General features: G+C 44.7%; 1 protein-coding gene across 5 annotated transcripts in view; it reads right to left on the reverse strand.

Moving 5' to 3' along the window:
- FEZ1 (fasciculation and elongation protein zeta 1) overlaps positions 1-20,515 on the reverse strand; it is a 43,879-nt gene extending 23,364 nt beyond the window's left edge. For 3 of the 5 annotated variants that reach the window (XM_055306617.1, XM_055306616.1, XM_055306613.1), the window contains exons 1-3: positions 20,357-20,515; positions 14,113-14,468; positions 6,169-6,268 (exon numbers count right to left, since the gene is read on the reverse strand). In XM_055306617.1, coding sequence (XP_055162592.1) covers positions 6,169-6,268; positions 14,113-14,423 — 411 coding nt within the window. In that variant the 5' untranslated portion in view covers positions 14,424-14,468; positions 20,357-20,515. Of the gene's footprint in view, positions 1-6,168; positions 6,269-14,112; positions 14,469-14,610; positions 14,858-19,274; positions 19,394-20,356 lie in introns of those variants that run through there. The other 2 variants (XM_055306614.1, XM_055306615.1) reach the window with 2 other exon arrangements.
- Positions 20,516-21,559: the final 1,044 nt, after the last annotated feature.

A 21,559-nucleotide genomic window follows, 5' to 3' on the forward strand; every position in this document is an offset into this window, starting at 1 on the left:
AGGAAGAAATAATACCAATCTAAGACAAACTCTTCCGGAAACTAGAGAAAGCAAAATTCCCATTTCATGTTATGACATTAAAGAAAAGAAAATTGGGCAGCCCAGGTGGCTCAGCGGTTTAGTGCCACCTTTAGCCCAGGGCCTGATCCTGGAGAACCAGGATCAAGTCCCACATCTGGCTCCCTGCGTGGAACCTGCTTCTCCCTCTGCCTGTGTCTCTGTCTCTCTCTCTCTCTGTCTCTCATGAATAAATAAATAAAATCTTTTAAAAAAAGAAAATAAAGAAAATTACAGAAAAAGATTCCTTGTGAACATAGATGCAAAAATCTTTAATAAAGGGGCAGCCCCGGTGGCACAGGGGTTTAGCGCTGCCTGCAGCCTAGGGCGTGATCCTGGAGACCCTGGATCGAGTCCCACGTCAGGCTCTCTGCATGGTGCCTGCTTCTCCCTCTGCCTGTGTCTCTGCCTCTCTGCCTACCTCTCTCTCTCTCTCTCTCTCTTTCTGCCTCTGAATAAATTAAAAAATAATAATAATAAACATAAAAAACCCACATTATATAAAATGGATATTATATCATGACTAAGTGGGGTTTATCTTAAGAATGAAAGGTTGGTTTAAGATTTGAAAATCAATTAGTGTAATTCACATTAACATAATAAATTGATCTACATATATAAATTGATCTATGGATTTAATATAATACAGTCACAGTTGAATTTCCAGCAACTTATAGAAATTAATTAGCTGACTCCAAAATTTATATGGAAATGAAAAGGACCTAAAATAGCCAAATAATTTCAAAAAAAAGAACAAAGTTGAAAGACTTATACAGTTTACCCTTGAACAATGCAGGGGTTAGGGGTGCAGATGCCCTGCACTGTCAAAAATCCACATATAATTTTGACTCCCCAAAACTTAACTACTGGTAGCCCACTGTTGATGGAAGCCTTACTGATAATATAGACAGTTGATTAATACATATGTGGGATTTTAAATGTATTATATATTGTATTTTCACAATAAAATAAGTTTGAGAGAAGATAATGTTATGAAGAAAACCATAAGGAAGAGAAAATATATTTACAGTACTATATTTCCCAAAAAAAATCTACATGTAAGAGGTCTCATGCAGTTCAAACCCATGTTGTTCAAGGGTCAGCAACTGTACTGCTTTATGTTGAGACTTATTAAAAAGCTACAGTAATTAATACACCATGGTATTGGCCTAAGATAGACACACATCAATGAAGCAGAATAAAGAATTCAGAAATAGATCCACACATATATGGTCAAATGATTTTCGACAAAGGTGCCAAGACAATATAATAGGGAAAGAATAATACCTCCAATTAGTAGTACCAGAACAAGTGGATAGTCATACACAAACACACACACACACACACACACACACACACGAACTTTGATCCTTACCTCATACCATATACAGAAACTAACTTGAAAGGAATCATAAGCCACAGAACAGCTAAAACTATAAAACTTCTAGAAGACTTAAGAAAAAAACTCTCAGTGACTACCTAAATACCGCCTAAGAAGCACAAACTATAAAAAGAAAAAAAAAATCAGTAAACTGTGCTTCATCACATTTAAAAAACATTTGACCTTCAAAATATGTTAGGAAAGTTAAAAGGCAATCCGGAGAATCCATAGACAAAAAGATGTGCATAAACCAAGTATCAGACAAAGGACCATGTCTAGAATGTATATGTTAGATTAATTAAACAAGGAGGCCATTGGACTGAGGTGGTTTCAGTGTCTTAGTAGCCTACCAAGCAAACCAAAACCAAAGCCTCTAATGCCTCAAGGTTAAGAATTCAAACCAAAGAACAACCAATCACAAACAGCCAACTGGGCTTTCCCAAATAATTACAATCCTTTAGGCTATAGTCAACCAAATATCCTTTGGTATCCTTCCTTTGCTTTCACCTTTTCTATATAAAAGTCTGTCCCTCTAGTTCCTGCTGAAGTAACTCCTCACCACTTTGAGCTTGGTGCCATCCTATTTGATTTTACTCACATAAACTCTTAAAAATTTAGTATGCCTCATTTTATCTTTTAATATAAGGAACCATAAAAGCTTAATAAGAACACATACAACCCATTAAGAAAGTGGGCAAAGGATTTGAACACACTGAAGAGGACACACAGATTATTAATAAGTACATGAAAAGATGTTCAATACCATGTTACTAAGGAAATGCAAATTTAACCAAAATAAGATACCTACTCAAATGTCTAAAATTTAAGAGGCTGTCCATAACAAGTGTTAGGATGTGGAGTAATTGGAGCTCTCACACTGGAAAATAATTTGGCAGTTTCTTAAAAAGTGAAACATACACTTACCATATCACCCCAACATTCCACTTGTAGATTTTTTACCCAAGAGAAATGGAGACGTATGTCCACAAAGAGACTTAGGCAAGAATATTCATAATAGCTTTATTTACAATATTCAAAAACTGGAAACAACCCAAATGCCCATCAACAGACGAATGAATAAGCAAATTACAGTATATCTCTAAAATGGAACACCTCTTTGCAATAAAAGGAATGAACTGTTGATAGAAACAACAAAATGGATGAATATCTAAATAATTATACTAAGTTTTTAAAAGCCAGACCAAAAAGAGAGAGAGAGAGAGAGAGAGAGAGTACATGCTGCATGATTCCATTTATACAAAATTCTAGAAAACACAAACTAATCTATAGTGACAGAAATGGATTGCCTAGAGACTGGGGGGTGCAAGGGAGTAGTAATGGATATGCTCAATATCTTGACTGTGGTGACTGTTTCATGAATGTATACCTACGTCAAAACTTATCAAATTGAACACTTTAATATGTGCCATTTACTGTATGCCAATCATCCTTCAGTAAAGCTATCAGAAGAAAAGAAAACCACACAATGAAATAAAAGGAAAGAAAAGAATAATACACCATGACCAAGTTGGGTTTATCTTAAGAATGCAAGGTTGACTCAATATTTGAGAATCAATTCATGTAATTTATCACATTAACATAATAAAGGAGAGAACTACCCACGTAATCATCTCAATCTAGAGGCAGAAAACAGAAATAATTCATCTTCAGAGAAATAACACAAGAAAACATGCCGCAACTTAGTCATGAGCTTCCAGGTTGAAAGGGCCCACTAAGTATAATGCAGAATGAATGGGAGGGGGAAAAAAAAACCTCAATATAAGGCACACCACAATGGAAAATTTCAAATGAGAAAGAAAAAAGAATACCCTAAATGCTTTTAGAAAGAACCAAAAGAGAGTCACATATAAAAGGAGAATCAGAATGGATTTGAGGGCTTCTCAACAGTAAGGGAAAGCTGGAAGATAAGAGAACATTGCCTTCAGAATCCCAAGTAAAAAAAAAATTTTTTTGCAATCTAAAATAACTATCAAGTCAAACTCTCAATCAAGTATATGACAGGAGAATACAGACATTCTAGTAAATTCTAAAAAATATATTCCTCTGTACCCTTTCTCAAAAATATACTGAATTTATTTCCCACCAAAACAACGGAATGTACCTAGAAAGATAAAAAATACAGCAATCCAAGGACAGGAGAGAGAAGCAGGAAGAATTATTGGGATGAAAGTGAAGGCAAGTCCAAGGACAACAGCTGTGCACCAGATGTAGAATACAACCAGACTAGTTTACAGCAGAAAGACGGAGGTACTCATTTGGACATTTTCAGGAACCCCCCCCCAAAAAAACTGAGAGAATGTCTGATTTTTTTACCATATTGTGAGATTTAAATTTCACTCAGAGTTTGGGGTTGAACTATATTGATAGATAGATCTACAGAAAACTAAATACAAAAACAAAAATACAAAAACAAGGTTATTTTTTATATCAGATTCAACAAAAGGCTGTATAAGAGAGGAAATATCCTTACATAACTACATGATTCAGTAAGAAATAGTATTTACACAGTTACAATAGTGTACATATTTAATATTGATTTCACTATATATAAATTGGTGACTATCTCATATTAGAAGGGGGGAAGGCTAAGTGTAAATATTTGAGGTGGTGTGAAAGCATTTGATCTTATCTTCCATAGAATAAAGTTAATAGATTACCGCCCAGACTGTTGATTTTAACCATCAAACAAATAGCAATATAAATGTGTTACTTAGAAAATTCGGGATATAGGCCAAAAGAAATAAAAGTGGTTGCCTCTATGGAGTAGTCAGACAAGTCAGGAACTGCTGGGGGAGCGGGTTTTTTAGGTCTTATAATATTTTTAAAGTCTTATTTGACTTTTAAGACTATGTACATGTGTTACTCTGATTCTCAAAAAGCGAAATATGACTCTCTTTGCCATCATAATCCAACAGTTTCTATAATGTTTGATTACATCACTTAGAAGGACAAGCATCAAGAGGTTTGGATACAAACAACAGATTCTTGGCAATTGAACCACGTAAGCAGAAGAAGAGCTATGAGGGCTTGCTCGAAGAAGCCTACCGGCTGTGTGCATTCGGCAAGCCAAGGGCACTGGGTCGATCACTCTTTTACAGGAGTACAGAGCGCTGGTTAATCTAGCAAATCATTTAAACTGAGGTCAGTTAAAAGAGCTTCTACTGTAATGAATCCCGATAATAAAGGAGATGAAATAAAACAGCCTCAATCCATCCACTTTGGCTACCCTGTCATTTTCCCATGGGTTATATGGAAGAAATTTCACAAGGAGTGGAACTCAAGATCATCCTTCTCAGGGTCACTCAATTTGCCCTGAAATATTAACCCTCTTGAGGGAAATCTGCAAATGAGGATAAATTAGAGACCTTTTGAAGGGCAGGATATCTTATACATCCTTTGGCTTAATCCACAAAATGAGTTGGAAAGGTGGCAAAAGAGATAACAAAGTAAAATCTGCCTTTTCCACCATGATGGACCTGATTTAATTTCAGTAGCTACATTTATTCCACGGTTGCCTCCTTGTCCTTTGCATTTGGGGTGAGGATACATATAAGTATGTCAAGAGAAAACAAAATGGGACTTGGGACTCAGCCTCCTATATCCATGCTTAGTAGGCTTATTGCACATCTCCTGATCTCAACGTCACCGTCTTACCATCAATGAAACCTTGCAGTTTTGAGAATTTTGGATTGCTAATTATTAAAAGAATTAAAGATATATAGCTACCTTTTCAACAAATCAGTCAACTGCTGATCCCTTTGCTGTGCTATTTGGGCAACAATCCGCAGAAATATTGCCCAGGAAGGGAAATCTGTCTCTTGGTCTTTTACTTGGACTCAATTCTGGAGGACCTATGAAGATGAGATTCACCTCCTTTTCCCTCATTTGCTGAGCACACGGGGTTGCGACAGCCCCTCCTGATAAGAAATTGGCAAATTTCCTTTACAGCGGAAATTAGGAGAGGCAAGGCAGAAATTGGCTTTTAGCAAGGGCAGAGTCATTAAATGATTTTACTTTTCTATATGTAGATTCAGCTAGGAAGGGCCATTTGGATCTTCTTGAAAGGTCACTCCTCATGCAAATCTACTCAGAATAAGTATTCTCTTTATTCAGAAGCCTTTAGGCTACTTTCTTCTTTGGCATGAGTAAGCACAGAGTGTAATTCAGGTTCAGCCACATAAGCATCTTCTTGGTTGAGTCTATGAACGGCTCATTCAGCCACCCCTCACTCAGTGGCCACTTCACTAATGTGTAGGCCCCAGCATTAGCCATTGGCCAGGCTTTGACCTTGCCACAAATCTGTCGGTATTTGGTATCTTGTTTTTGGTGGGACTGAACTGTTCATCGTAGACAGGAAAACCTGATTTTTTTTTTCAACCATCGTTATTTGAACACAAGAGAAGCCTGTTAGAGTTGCTCTCCTCCTCTTACTTCAGAACACCTTATTTTACATGTTGTAAGACACAGATCAACAACAGGGTAATTTGCTTTCACACTTCTTACAGAGAGCCATTAGAATCACCTCGTATACACTGGATGTCCCCTAAGCTTATTCTTAACCTCCTCCACAACTCCTGCCTTCCCAGCAATGTTTTGGAGCTACTGCTGAGCTTCATTACCTAACGGGGAAGACTACTGAATTCCTAAATGTTTTTCTAACTGGAATCCACATCTACTCAAGCCTTAAGTAAGGGGCCCCAGAGAGGTACCTCAGTGTCAGAGCTGTTGCCATTCAGAGCCTCCATGTTTGGGTCCCTCCAGTCTTCTGAGAGTGAAGGGATGTAATTGTCTGTCAGAGCATCCCAAACCCTGTAAACAAAGAGAAGCTCTCATTAGCACACATCTGTGGCCTGGCCCCGCCTGGAGGAAGGAAGAGCTGGGCCAGGGGAGGAGAGAGGCTTCTGTGTGTGCCAGGCTGAGATCATCTGCCTTCCAGCATGCAAGAGCAAAGCAGCTTAAAAACTGAATTAGGAGCACTATCAGGAGAGAAAGAGCGAAGAGAATGGAGCCCAGCCAGGGGCTTCGGCATGAAAGGTGTTTGCTTAAGAGAGGAGGGATTTCTCACCATTGAGATACAAATGGTAGAGTCCAATCAAACCACCTCTGGCAAAAAATTAATTGCCCCTGAAAATAAATCTGCCCCTCAACCAAATAGTTCCTGTCTCATGAACCTAAGAAATGCCCATGTTTCCCTTCCGTTCCTATGGGCAAAGAAGATTGAGAAAGAGGAAGATCATGAGATAGATAGATGATTGATAGATAGATAGATAGATAGATAGATAGATAGACAGATGGATATGGGGCAGATTTTCTGGCTAAATCTCATTAAGATCAGGGCCATCATAGAGTTTAGATGCATTTCAATTCAGAGGCCTGCAATCCAAATGGGTCAAGAATTAATTACTTGGCCTCTAATGTAGCTAAGGGGGATATATCAATGCTGTTAGTGCTTACTTATTAGCCAAAATGTTCTAGCAAGCCCACGGGTAGCATAATTCCCCCCCTCTACCAATGCAGAGTATGAGTGTGCCCCATTTCCATCATGGACACTCTAAGGCAAATATATGAAAGGAACCAATCAGTACACCTCTAACAACTGGTCTTTAGTGAGGAAAGATGGGGCTCTCTTTATTACATGTCTTTTTAGAATTCCAATATGTACATTATAAGAAACACTTTTCTACAATTCGTGTCATTTAATTCACTTAGGAAGGTTTCTTTGAGGGGGAAAAAAAAGGAAGAAGTTAGGGGAAATTACCTAAAGTCACAAACTCTCACACACAGAAAAATAAACACATGAGTCAACACTGAGAGATTAATATAAATCAGTAAACCAACCTCCTAAAACTATGCCATCCATGGCAGCCATGGCACTTGAGTTAATATTAGCTAATGATAAATGAGGGCTCTAAGCAATCTCCCTCAGGTGCCTACACATGTCAAACCTGCGTGCTATCTACGAAAACAAGGTATAAGGATGTAAATTTTATTTAGATAGACTAATATAAAGAAATGGCCATTTAAAAATAAGCAGCCAAGGACACCTGGGTGGCTCAGTGGTTGAGCATCTGCCTTCAGCTCAGGGCATGATCCAGGGTTCTGGGATCAAGTCCCACATCGGGCTCCCCACAGGGAGCCTGCTTCTCCCTCTGCCTATGTGTCTGTGTCTCTCATGAATAAATAAATTAAATAATTTTTTAAAAACCACGTAGCTAAGTGTCCATATGGATCAAATTCAAAAGATGACAAAATATGGGTTAAGATGCTGAAAAGGTTAAGTGCAGGATGGACAAGAGCACAGGCACTTGAAATCTGGAGAGGCGAGTGCTCTTAATATATGTAAAATCCAGAATGACATACGATTTATGGGCACAGAGGCAAAGAGGTATTCCTAGGGCACAAGGCATACAATCGGTCATGAAGCACACTGAAGGAACTCAAGAAAACAAGCTCATAGCCGTTATTGGGGTGATCCGCTTATTCGTTATTTTCCTACAATTACAAGAAAGCACTTTGAGAGGACTCCTCAAGTGTTCATTAGACATCCATTGAGCAGGATTTCAGCGTCTGCTTCTTAAACATGGGTGATAATCCAATCTCCATCAGGCACCATTAGAGCTTCATTAATCCAGCCTAATGCTAACAATGCAAGTCTCAGTAGCATTCTAAAGCCAAGAGGCAAATATGATTTGCTGTCTCCAAGACAAAATTCCAAGCACCACACCCACCAGGAAGGCCAGCTATTCATTCGACTCCTCCTTGCATCGTTTGTGGTACACTCTCTGCTGCAAGAATCAACAACAAGTGTGCGGGCACCGGCCTTCAGGTTTGTCCCTGCAACAAGTGCCTGGAAAAACGAGATTCAGCAAAGCCCAAAATAGGCAGGAGCCTTTTGTGTCTCTCTCAGGCTGGACAGAAGCTTGGGACCTTTAACGAACTGCACACCTGCCAATGACCATGAAACTGTGTGCACCCTTAAAACGACAACTGGGAACCCTGTCAAATCATGTAGGGCAAGAGTGGCAGCTTTTCTCTTGTGAGCCTTTACCCGACATACTGTGGCTTTCATCTTCTTATTCTAGATTTTTAGTGAGGCTTTCATCTTCTTATTCTAGATTTTTAGTGACGATTCCCATACACCCTTGTCTCCTTGGGATTTCAAGCCATCCTCATTCTTTCCTGCTTTGTCCAAATTTTCTTCTTCTTTTCTAAAGTAATCTTTGCCCCTTTGAGGTTCATAAACAACCTTTAAGATGGAGCAACTCTCAGCTCTCTGTAATGGCTTGCATACCCTATCCTCCCACACGTATTCAGTGCCCACGTAACAATAACAACACTAGCAGCTATCACTTAATGGGCACTGACTAGAAGGCAGCTACTCTTCTAGACCTTCGTGTGGATCAATTCACTCTCTCCTCACAACTTTATAAGGCAGGTCCTAAGGAGGAAAAAAAAAAAAACTGAACCAGAGAAGTCAGTTAACTTGTCTAAGTTCACCCAGCCAGTAATGACAGAGGTGCGATTTGAATCCAGGCCATACGGCTACAGAGCCTACATTCCCAACCACGTAACTCTTCCAATGCTTTATCATTTTATGATTGGTACTGGCACGGGCATCAGAATAATATTCCAAGTTCCCAATCACAAGCTTGAACAGCAGTTCAGAAACCAGCTCTGCGTGAACGATCTCTAACTACATTATCCTCGGACACGGTGCTTTCATGAGTCTACAAAGGGAGGAATGGCAGGGGCAGCGGGGTGCGTGACTGCTTCCTGTCTGGCTCTCCTGCCCCAGCGAAGGTTAAATGGAAGGCAGAGCCCTGGCGGCAGGCCGCAGCCACAGGAGGGAAGAGCCAGTGGTGGGAGGGCAAAACACAAAGCTTTCTGTGAGGAAGAGAAGGGAAGCCCTTTCCTCCCTGGAGAGGCCATCTATTCTACCACAGGCAGGAGCCTTGGGGAGGAATCTGTTCCCTCTTCGGGGCGCCCTGAGGTGGACCGTGGAATTCCACCTCCCTGAGAAGCCCCCGCTGCTTACTCTTATCTGGGGGAAGGGAGAATCTGAACGTCAACTCCTTGATTTTGTCATCAAAGGGCCAAGATTAAACAGGTTGCCTCCATTCCTGTCATGATGCTGCCATGGCACTGGCAATTCCCCGTAATGACAGAAAAGGCTCTTGGTGTGCGTGCCTCACGGCCTGGGCTCAGGTGCCCGTGGAACTGGCTAAACTATCTTTCCCCATATAACACCAGGGACTTGGAAAAGGAGGCGGGCAAGGGGGGAACAGACTGCACAGGACGGGGTGGGAGAAACCCCACATAGAAAGATCTGGGTCTAGGGATCCCTGGGTGGCGCAGTGGTTTGGCGTCTGCCTTTGGCCCAGGGCGCGATCCTGGAGACCCGGGATCGAATCCCACGTCGGGCTCCCGGTGCATGGAGCCTGCTTATCCCTCTGCCTGAGTCTCTGCCTCTCTCTCTCTCTGTGTGTGTGACTATCATAAATAAAAAATAAAAAATAAAAAAAAAAGAAAGAAAGATCTGGGTCTACTGGCAACACGGCCATCAGGGCTCTGTGTATTCTGCCACACACACACACACACACACACACTTCTGCGTACCTATTCTTGACACTAAGGCAGACAACTAGCCTAAAGGGCTTATTAGAATTCCAATCTGACAACATCTCCCTAAACACCCTCTCGGCTGGCCCTTGTCCAGTGTTTTGCATCCAATCAAACCGACAGCCACTTTCTGCTGTGTGTTCACATGAGTGTGCTTTCACAGTTAATACTTAGGAATTATTATTAGCACAGATGGCTTTGGACAACTTTTTAGATTCTTTCAAGGACTTAAACAGAATCAATAATACCTCTGCCCTCTGGGGAAACTGAACCTCTGAGAAGAGAAATAACTTTGCTGAAAATCAGTTACTTTGGCTTTCTCTGTCCTATTTGGTATTTACTTGTCTTCACCTTCAAGTCTGGCTGACTACGAGGTTACCTGTTTACTGTATGGACTTTATTTGATTTTAAATTTTTATTTCTGGGATCCCTGGGTGGCGCAGCGGTTTAGCGCCTGCTTCTCCCTCTGCCTGTGTCTCTGCCTCTCTCTCTCTGTGTGTGTGACTATCATAAATAAATAAAAATTAAAAAAAATAAATTTTTATTTCTTTAAGTAAACTCTACATCCAGCATGGGGCTCGAACTCACAGACCAATACTCGCATGCTCTTCTGGCTGAGCCAGATAGGCGCCTCCCTGTGTGGACTTTATTTTTTACACCTTTAACCCAATAGTTTATCTGAAGAACAGGAAAATGTGATTGTTCTCGCATGTTTGGCTGATGTGTCCAGGGTGCCTATAAGAGGGCCAGTTGCAGCCCCAGTGAGGCAAGCAATGGGCTGAGGACCATCCATTCTCCTTTCACTTATAACAAAAAAAAAAAAAAAAGATGATCACACGTATGCAAAGAATAGATTCTGGAAGTTTCTAAACTTAAAACTAGGAAGTAGCTATTCAAATTTGACTCTCCCGTAATGCCCAAAACTTCCATGCCCTGACATGGAGTTAAGTTGACATCTCAGCTAATTCTCTATTAGCAAATAGTTCCACGTGAGAATGAAAGAAATCCAAACTTTAAAGGGAATTACTGCGATCGCTTTATGACTTGTGCTATCTTTAAGGAGGTTTGAGATTTTCACAGCTTTTTGTTTTATGGTTCCATTATCTAGCTCTAACCCAACCAAAACACGGTCAATCCATTTGTGGATGAAATACCCATCCCAATACCAAACCTAAGCAAGTTTATTACAAGCTATGCTCAAGAGACTCATAACCAGATTAGATAGTAAATTACCTTTTTCCTTCATCATAATTTTATAATTGAGGAATCTGGATAGGTATCTATAGGCACAATGTACAATTTAACTCTGATTTTTATTTTAGGTTGAAAAGATTGGGCAGCCCTGGTGGCTTAGTGGTTTAGTGCCGCCTTCGGCCCAGGGTGTGATCCTGGGGACCTGGGATCGAGTCCCACGTCGGGCTCCCTGCAGGGAGCCTGCTTCTCCCTCTGCCTGTGTCTCTGTCCCTCTCTCTCTCTCTCTCTCTCTCTCTGTCTCTCATGAATAAATAAATAAAATCTTTAAAAAAAAAAAAGTTGGAAAGGTCTAGATGCACTGGTTAGAAAGCGCAGTGTTAATTTCTCTACTCCTGGCTTCGTCCCTCTACACTACCCCCAAATTGTACTTTATCTCTAAGGAACTATTCAACCTTTGGTCTTTTAGCTGAGGCAGTCAATGAGGCAGGCAAGTCAGAAAAATCAGGGTGAGCAGACCAATAACCCCATGTGACGGTAATTAACATTGAGTGGCCTCTGCTAATGCGCTAGAAGAGAGTAAGAACCTGCTCACTGGGCCTTCATCCTTAATGAGGCGCAGGGTAGGGAGGGTTAGATAGGGAAGAAATGATTTGTTGGAAGCAAAAGGAATGGGACGCATCTTAAAATGTCATTTTCAGAGCACAGCCTGGGTGAGGTAAGGAGTTAGGTTCTTTCCAAGTCCTTAGCCTCGCTTCATCAGGATTGAGCTCTGGAGGTTTCAAAGATGAGGACCCACGCAGTCGACTGAGTTAAGTGACTAGCCCAAGGTCACACAGTGAGTTAGCAAAGAGTATGAAAATTATAATTCATAGTCTTTGTATTTCTAGTTCATTGCACCAGGCAGTGGGGAAGAAAAAAAAAAAAAAGCTGTATAATGAAGCCCCAGAGCCATTCTTTTGAGACTTAAAGTAGTCGAACAAATCATAACAGGCTCTGAATTTAAGAAACTTAAAATTGAATTAAAACACTGAGCCCACAGTTAGTACTGGTCACCAGAGTAAAAATGTTCTCTCTGGTCATGACTGCAGGCCAACATTAATTAAAAAGGAGAGAAGGAAATGGTATTGCTCTGGGAATGCATTACCTTCACCTACAAGGCCAGCTATTAGTGCTCACCCAATTCCTTCGACATTCAGTATTTCATTCAAAAAATATTACTTTGATTCCTTACGACACACCAAGCCCTGTATTAGGCCCTGTAATGGTGCATGAGACAGACAGGGAGGCCCTGTACACTCACAGGCTCAATCAGTAACCAGTTACCTCTCACCCAGGTCAGGCTCCCTTGTCTAGGACACATCCTTTTACCCCACTTATTTATGGGCAACTCCTCCCACCCTGCCCCCACTCCAGTTCATAAAAAGAGAAACCAAAGCCCAGTTGTTCCAAGGTTCCATTACAACTACTTGACATTTCTTGTGTGATGCCTTAAGAACAATCGATGCATATTTTACCTCTACAGGGAATTCAGGCCTATTTTTACTAAGTGCCCAAAGCACCCTTCCTTAATTTATGCACCGAATTATACCCTTCTTTTTTTCTACGATTTTGTTTATTTATTCATGAGAGACACAGAGAGAGGGGCAGAGACATGGGCAGAGGGAGAAGCAAGCTCCCTGCCTGGAGCCTGATGAGGGCCTTGATCCCATGATCCTGGGATCACAACCTAAGCCCAAGGCAGACGCTCAACCACTGAGCCACCCAGCGGTCCCCCTCTTTTTCTTTTTCTATTCACTCCTCAAATAGCGCTTTACTCAAAGCCCTTTTCTTGACTCATGTGAAGACCCCAGAAGGTGGCTGGTAAGCGACACAGGAAATCCGCATACTCAAAAGCCATGTCACCTAATTACCACCCTTTATTGTGCCCAAGGTAATTCCCTGGGCTCTCAGTTCACTTTGCATGCTTTCTTATTTGGACATATCTTAACATTTATAGATGACTTTGGAGTCCTGAGGGGAGTTTATAAACAGGTGATTCTCACAATTCTGCTGTTTCTTGAAGCAAATTATTCAGGTGACAAGATTCCTCTGTCACAGTTTACTTTTTTTTCCCCATGGTCCTTATTTCTAATACCTGGGTGGATTACTACTGATATAAAAAAAAAAAAAACTGAGGGCAGCCTGGGTGGCTCAGTGGGTTAGCGCCGCCTTCAGCTCAGGGCAGGATCCTGGGGACCTGAGTTTGAGTCCCACATCCGGCTCCCTGCAGGGAACCTGCTTCTCCCTTTGCCTGTGTCTCTGCCTCTCTCTCTTTCTCTCTCCCTCTGTCTCTCACGAATAAATAAATAAAATCTTTAAAAAAAATAAAACTAAAGTTAAGTGTCTGCCTTTGGCTCAGGTCATGATCTTGGGGTTCTAGGTTTGAACCCCTCATCAGGCTCCCTGCTCAGTCGGGAGTCTGCTTCTCCCTCTCCCTCTACTTCTCCCCACTGATTGTGGGCTTCCCCCTACTCTCTCAAGTAAATAAAACCTTAAAAAAAAAAAAAAAAACTGAAGACAGACCCTAAAATGGATCATGCTCCTAAAATTCCATTTCATATCTAAGAAAGCCTATATTCTAAAAATCTGTCATTCTTTTAAGGTTTTAATTTTAGGAAGCTCTACAGGTTGCTGTAAAGGAACATAGCAGAATAATGTCAGCAATTACCAGGACCCTGCCCCACTACAGAAAAAGGTAAGTGATGGGCTGTGAACCCACAGACAGAAACCAGTTCTACGTCAAGGAGCCCCAGTCTACGGGCTTGTGTCTGAAGCAACAGAGGGCAATTAAGACTTCTTACTCCTCATCCTGCAGGGTCTCCTCCTCCTCTTGGATCTGGAACTGGTTCTTCACGGGAGCTAGGGTCTCGGTCTTGGCATTGTAGTTCCGAAAGCAGACATTGAGCTTCTCATCAAATTCATTCACGAGGTCCTCCATGGACTTGAAGCTGATTATTTCAGAAGAAAAATTCTCAAGCTCAGAGAGGGAGGGGTCCTCTAGATGGTGGGGCGATGAGCCATAGAAACTGGGCGGTTTCTCCTCCTGGCCCTCTGAGCAGCAGGGCCGAAGATCCTCAAACTCTTCATCCAAACTCACCAGTGGGGCCTCCATTCTTGCGCAGCAATGGGACAACTGCCACTTTCAGGATTCGTTTATCTAGGAGAAAAAAAACAAGGTGACGTGAACTTGGACTGGGCTACTGCGCCAGCTCTGCCGAGGAACCATCGCCACGTATCACACGACTCTATCCCTCTGAAAACAAAGATTCTAACTTCCCAGGTACTCATTGCTGCCGTACCTCCTCACTATCATACACGTAAGGCTTTCAAACGGTGTCATCAGTGTGAAGAACCTACGTGGAGTAAACTTTGGAGACGTACCAGCTTCTGGTTCCCTGCTCCAAAAGACAGAGTGGTTAAGTATGTAGTCCTGGGACCAGCCTGCCCAGGTTTGCACCCTGGTCCCATCCCTACCGGTTGCAGCCTCACGAGTTACTTAATTCTCTGTGCTTCCTTTTATTTTTCTCGAGACAGAAATAATCATCTTAAAGCAATTGTCTTAAGGTTAAAAGAGTAAACTCGTGTAAGTGCTTAGAACAGTGTCATCGTTGTTCCATATGTTCTCCATTTATTATTGTTGTTGTTATTATTATTACCATAGGTCCACATTATTATTATTATTATTATTATTATTATTATTACCATAGGTCCACCTCCGTAACCACATGCTCTAAAAACCAGAAGTCTTTCATAACCTATTTGGTGGCAAAACCTGACCTGACCTCGCTTGGCAACCAAACCTGATCTACGTGAATATAAAGTTGCTTATGGTTTTAATTTATCCCATTTAATGTGTTTTTGCTGCAGAAATATTACTCTTTTTTTAATTATGGTGATTGCTGCCCCAGTCCCCAGGAGATGTTATGCAGAATATACACTCTATTACTGGCTTCTAAAATGCCTGGCCCCAAGGCACAGACCTGGATATTACTACCCTCATCAACAAATAACAGACTAAGATACAGAGCTTATGTCTAAGGCTAGAGGACTGGACCAAATGATTGGTTATCCTGAAGGAGAGAGGATAAGGCCATGAGCTCCAAGGTCAGCCTCCGTAACCATCTCGGGCACTGCATGCTGGAAAGCTGCACACTCAGGCCTGCTTTCCTTTCCACATCTCCGGGTCCTCCTCATACACTGCCTTCGACTGTGGTTTATCCAACTGTGTGGCTATCCAAGCCCTTCCCCAAATTTAATTTAAATTCCTCGAGGGCACAGAAGTCCCCTGGAAATCATGCATGGCTCCGAGCATACACTGCTCTGAGGCTAAGGCAATCAATCAATGTGCACTCCTGTAAAATGATCATCTGTCCCCCACATACAGTTTCTCATTTGTTTTTTAAATTTATTTGAGAAAGAGAGAGCACACAGAGGAGAGTGAGAGCTGAGCAGGGAGCCCCATGTGGGTCTCAATTCCAGGGTCCTGGGATCATGACCTGAACCAAAGGCAGATGCTTAACTGACTGAGCCACACAGGCACCCCCAGTTTCTCATCTTCAATTTTAGGCAGCGCAGCATTATTATCTACCTTTCTCTATATACTCAACTTTCTTCCCTGTAACATGGAAAGGTAACCAAACTTTTTTCTTCTCTCTGCATGAGTAGTGATCCAGTTAGATGCTGAAATTGGAACCACCAGCTGAGGAGAACCGGACAGGCATCAAAAACCATGGGTTTTGCCCGGTAAGTACCAGTCTCCATCTCTGCCTATAAAACTTAAACTCTAAATAAGTGAGGCAAAGGTCATGCCAGACAAGGACCTGGCTACCTCTTACTGGGATTATACTAGGTTTAAGCCAATTACCGTCGCATCACATCAAAACATATTCTACATATTTACAGTTTGCAAAGGCCACATGATAAGATGTAAAGATAAAAAGATATATAAAAGCAGTATGATATCTTAGAAAGAACATATGCTCAAGAGCCAAACAGACCTGCCAAAGTGTAGCTAAGTGACAAGCATCCCGGTCCTGATTTTCCAATCTGTTAAAATATGAAGATGTTGGTGTACAGCTAACAGCTTTGGCAGTTAATTTTAATAACTTATTAACTTAGTTAATCTTAATTATACAAATCTATATGAATAATGCATTTTATTTAATTCAATATATCCAAAAGATTGCATTCCAACATGTAATCTACATTTTAAAATATTAGTGAAACATTTTACATTCTTTTTTCATGCCATGTCTTTGAAATCCAGTGTATTTTCACTGTACATTTCCATTTGGACTAGCCACAGGTGGCTTGTGGCCACCATATTGGACAACACAGCTATAAAGCAATACACAACTAACTGCCAGTCAAGAATTCATCATCTAGGGTCTACAGACCCCTAAAGGGGCTCTTTAAATATAACTATATTTTGTGTACTTAAAAATATTTTGAAGGGGATGCCTGGGTGGCTCAATGGTTAAAGCATCTGCCTTCGGTTCAGGGTATGATCCTGGAGTGCTGGGATCGAGTCCCACATCAGGCTCCCTGCATGGAGCCTGCTTCTCCCTCTGCCTGTGTCTCTGCCTATCTCTCTCTGTGTGTCTCTCATGAATAAATAAATAAAATCTTTAAAAAAAAAAAAACATATTTGAACGAGGGATGCCTGGGTGACTCAGCGGTTGAGCACCTGCCTTCAGCTCAGGGCCTGATCCCACAGTCCTGGGATGGAGTCCCACAACAGGCTCCTCACAGGGAGGAGCTTCTCCCTCTGTCTATGTCTCTGACTTTCTCTCTGTGTCTCTCATGAATAAATAAAATATTAAAAAAAAAACATATTTGAAGGAGAACACCATAGGCTCTACTTTGCCAAATGGGCCAAAGCACAAAAAAGATTGAGAATCCGTGAGTGCCAAAGTAAGTTGAGAAAAGATCGCAGAGCACAATAGGGAGCAAGGACGGCTTTACAGATGAAGGATTTGTGTGGACTAGAGCTGGAATCTGTGATAGCTAAGAGTCTGGACTCCAGGAGAATCTGGACTCCAGGTTCTCATGCTGATCCTATCCCTTCCTAGCTGTGAGCCTTCCACAAATTATCAGCCTCTGATAGATTTGTGCCTAGGGGACACCTGAGTGGCTCAGTGGTTGAGCATCTGCCTTTGGCTGCCTTTGGATCAGGATCCCGGGATCGAGTCCTGCATCGGGCTCCCCACAGGGAGCCTGCTTTTCCCTCTATGTCTCTGCCTCTCTCTGTGTGTCTCTCATGAATAAATAAAATCTTTTTAAAAAGTCTGTGCCTCAGTCTCCTCATCCATAAAGGGAGGTTTAAAATAATATTTAGGGGTACTTGGGTGGCTCTGTCGGTTAAGTGTGGTTTGGGCCCAGGTCATGATCTCAGGGTCATGAAATGGAGCCCCACATCGGGTTCCACGCTCGTGGGGTGTTTGCTTAAGATTCTCTCTCTCCCTTTCCCTTTGCCCCTCCCCTTGCTCATGCCCTCTCTTTCTCTCTCTCAAATAAATAAACAAATCCCTAAAAAAATAAAATAGTACTTAACTTGAAGGTTATTTTGTAATGAAGATAATCTTTGAAAGTGCTAAGCACAATGTATGGCATATGTGATGTCCAATAAATGATCAAATGGGAGAACTATCGCCAAGTAAATTTTATTACCTTTTTTTCGATATATTTGGTCAAAACTTCTTGGAACACTGGCCCCATTTCAGAAAGACATGAAAGCTAACCAGCTGATGTTCCAGACACTTACACTCCCTTTAAATGTATACTCTTCTCTAAGAGAGAAGAGGGAGCCGGAATGAGTAAACTAGCTTGCAAAGCTAGTTGGGGTGCTAGTTTGCAAAGGCACAATCTATACTTTTAACCAGCAACAAGAGGGCAATCCAACCAGAATCTAAGACAAAGATTGAGTTTTGGATGTTGGCAACAGGAAGATTATGCTGAAAGCACCTATCCTCAGCCCAGGCAGCCTCCAGAGAAAATGAATTCACCTAGACAATTATAAAAAAAGAACTGGATATCACAGCTCTAGAGTTCAGAAACATGGTCATCAGAACAATCCATAATGTAGCCTGTTTTCTTTGCATCAGCTCACTACCCAGAAGCCAAGAAGCTCTGCATGAATGGCCACCTGGAGACGAAACAAAAACAGAAAGCCTGCTCTGGAAATTGGAAGTCACTCAACACCCAAACTAAGCCAGGTATTTATAGAAAGACCCCGGGCTGTGGCAGAGGCCATGAGAGCTTGGCTCCGGGAGGGGTCTCTGGGTTGGCGCTGGCAGCCCTTCCTGAACCGGTGCCCCTTCTGTCCTTTCTGTAGCTCACTTTCTTTTGCTCTTCTCTCTTGGTGGGGCGCCTTTGCACTCCCACAGAAACGTCCCACTCTTGCATCCTGGCAAGCTCACCCCTCATCTTCATTCACAGCTCTTCCCCGGGGGGCCTTCTCCCTGAAAAACTAGGGTTAATACAATTCATAGCTTATCCTCTTTTCTCTACACTTCCAAAATCAATGTGAAAAAAAAAAAATGCAGGAAGAATGGCAGAAAAAGGAAACCACAGAAGGGTCACCTTGTCTTTTTTCTCTTTATCCTAGAACAAGCTACAGGGCTATAGTTTATGTCCTATAATCTATTCCGTTTATTTTGGCTCCCAATAGGTGGTGTAATTTGGAAAAGAAAAGACGGCTCCGAGCTTAACAGAGACCCAGTAGGAAACACATGAGCCTCACCCAGTAGGAAACACATGAGCCTCTCCCTTGCAGCATCAAGATGCAGCTTGGGGCCGCAGTAACAAATTTTCACTCCCTGCTTTGCAGAGCGGAGCGGAGCGGGAGCCGTGGAGACTTCGCCGCTGGGCCTCTGCACCTCCTAGGAGGCCCCGGTCCGTCTCCCCCTTCGTCCTATTACCTGCCCCGCAGTTCAGCTGACTGCCATCCCCTCACCCGCCTCACCCCTGAAATCTGCCCAGCTGGAGCCACGCAGCTGTCCCACCGCTACTCAGCAAAACCGGTCCGTAGAGACGATCGTGCCAGCTTCCCATTTTCACAGAAACAGAGTGTCTGCTTGCAAAGAAGTCAGCAACCCCTGAGCGGTGCCGCTTCCCCCCTCCCTCCTCCGCGGCTCCGCTCACCCTCATTTCACATCCCCCTCCCCGCCGCCCCGCCCCGGGGCCGTGGGGGGAGAGAAAGGCTGCTCCCGGCCGCACAATGGCTGGCGGCCGCACGCACACCCCGCGGCCCTCGGGCAAACGGCAGCGGGACGCGGGACGCGGGAGCGGCGCGGAGCTCCGCGGGGTCGAGCGGCGAGAGGCGGAGGGCTGGGGGGCACGGCCGCCGGCGGCTCCGTCGCGCCCTGCGCCCCGCGGCCCACCCGAGGGCAGCGCCCCCCGCCCCGCCCCCACCCGCGTCCTCTCTCCGACCCGCTCCGTAGTGAGACCATCGCTCCCGCAGCGTGCGCGGCGGCTGCCAGCGGTTCTGACACTGCAGGAATGCACGGTCCCGGGGACCGGCCCGGCACCCCGCGGAGGGGCGCGGGCGGGCGCGGGCTCGGGCTCGGGCGCGGGCTCCGGGGGCACAGGTGGCCCCGCGGCGCCGGACAGCGGCCGGGCCGGCAGCGGTCCTGGGAGGAGGTGCAGACCCACTGCCCCACACCAGCGGGCAGCGCTCCCGGTGCCCCCAGCCCCCAGCCCTCCCTCCCCCTCCCTCCCTCACACACACACACGCCCGCACGCACACGCACGCCAGGCCTGGCTGGGGGGCCGAGGCTCTGATCTGATGATGCTGGAAGCGCCCGTCATGCCACGGCTCCCGGCCCGGGCGCTGCGCTCCCGCGAAGGGCTGGGCTGGGCAGCCGGGCGACCGCCGCGGGGCCCTCGGGTTCCGAGTCCAGCTTGGGACGGGCTGGGGTGCGGGGCGGCGGCGCCCCCTGGACCCGCCGGCGGAGAAGCCCGGGCGCCGGGCCTCCCTCACCCCCCCGTGCAACCCCCACCCACGGCGGTGGGTCGGTCGGGCTAAGGTCGCCCCCGCGACGGCACCTGTGCGGGTCCTGGCGGAGGGAGGCGGGTCGCGGGGCTCAGCGGGACACCCCCATCCAGGGCCGCGGGGAGCGGCCGGAGCACAGTGCGGCGGCGGCGGCGGCGGCGGCGGCAGCGGCGAGCCAGCGAGCGCTCCCCCCGCAGCTCGGCCGGCGCCCGGCTCGGCTCCCCTCCTCCACCCGCCCCCTCCGCCCCCTCCCCGCGCTCGCGCCCGGGGCCTCGGGGGCGCGCCGCGCGCGGGCACCCGCCCGCAGGCACGCGCCGGCCCGACGTCATCGACTCGTTAGCATTCAGAGCCTTCCAGGCGGCCTGCGGCCTGCCTTTATTGATATTTATGGATTACTATTTCTCCCCCCTCTAACATTGGACTTTCGGCTTCCCTCATGAATATGCAGAAGCCCCAAGATGTGTGCGCGCAGGAACCCCCAAGCCGGCTGCCTCCCAGCGCCTGGCACTGCAGATTCCCCCTGAAAACCCAGGCAGGGGGCCGAGTGCATGGGCAGGCGGATGCCCCCAAACACACCAAAGGCTCCCTTGGACTGTTGGGGCTCCGACTCATTCTACTATACTGGAGACCGAGGTGGGCAAGCGGAGCAGCGCCTCCCAGCCCAAAGCCGGTTCAGACCTGGAGCCAACAGGGATACATGCGTTCACCGCCCAAAGATGCAGGAGGAGAGCTCGATCCGGGCTGATTAAGCTGAGTAAGGTTTCTGGCACAGGTAACAGAGGATGCTTCACCAGGGGGTATAAGGAAGGACCCTGGGGTATTATGAAAATTTCCTCCTCATTCATTTATCTTGTCCTCTATGCATGTCTGTGCTTCTAGATGCTGTCAATACAAAATCTAATAATTCATGAAAGCGGGTAACTAAGAACGCAAGACCTTCAGGTATCAATGAAAGGCACCCGAAGAGCATGTCTGCTTGGAGAACCCAAAATACTTTCATCAAGCTAGAGATAAGTCAGGGCAGCCCGGGTGGCTCAGTGGTTTAGCGCTGCCTTCGGCCCAGGGTGTGACCCTGGAGACCTGGGATCGAGTCCCACGTTGGGCTTCCTGCATGGAGCCTGCTTCTCCCTCTGCCTGTGTCTCTCATGAATAAATAAATAAAATATTTTTTAAAAAAGTTAGAGATAAGTCAGATAACTGGCAGAAGCATGGTGAAGCTGAGAGCTTCTGCTGAAAGCAGCAGGGAGCCCTTTTTT

The sequence above is a fragment of the Nyctereutes procyonoides genome, unplaced genomic scaffold (assembly GCF_905146905.1).
Source record: "Nyctereutes procyonoides isolate TBG_1078 unplaced genomic scaffold, NYPRO_anot_genome, whole genome shotgun sequence".
NCBI lineage: Eukaryota > Metazoa > Chordata > Mammalia > Carnivora > Canidae > Nyctereutes > Nyctereutes procyonoides.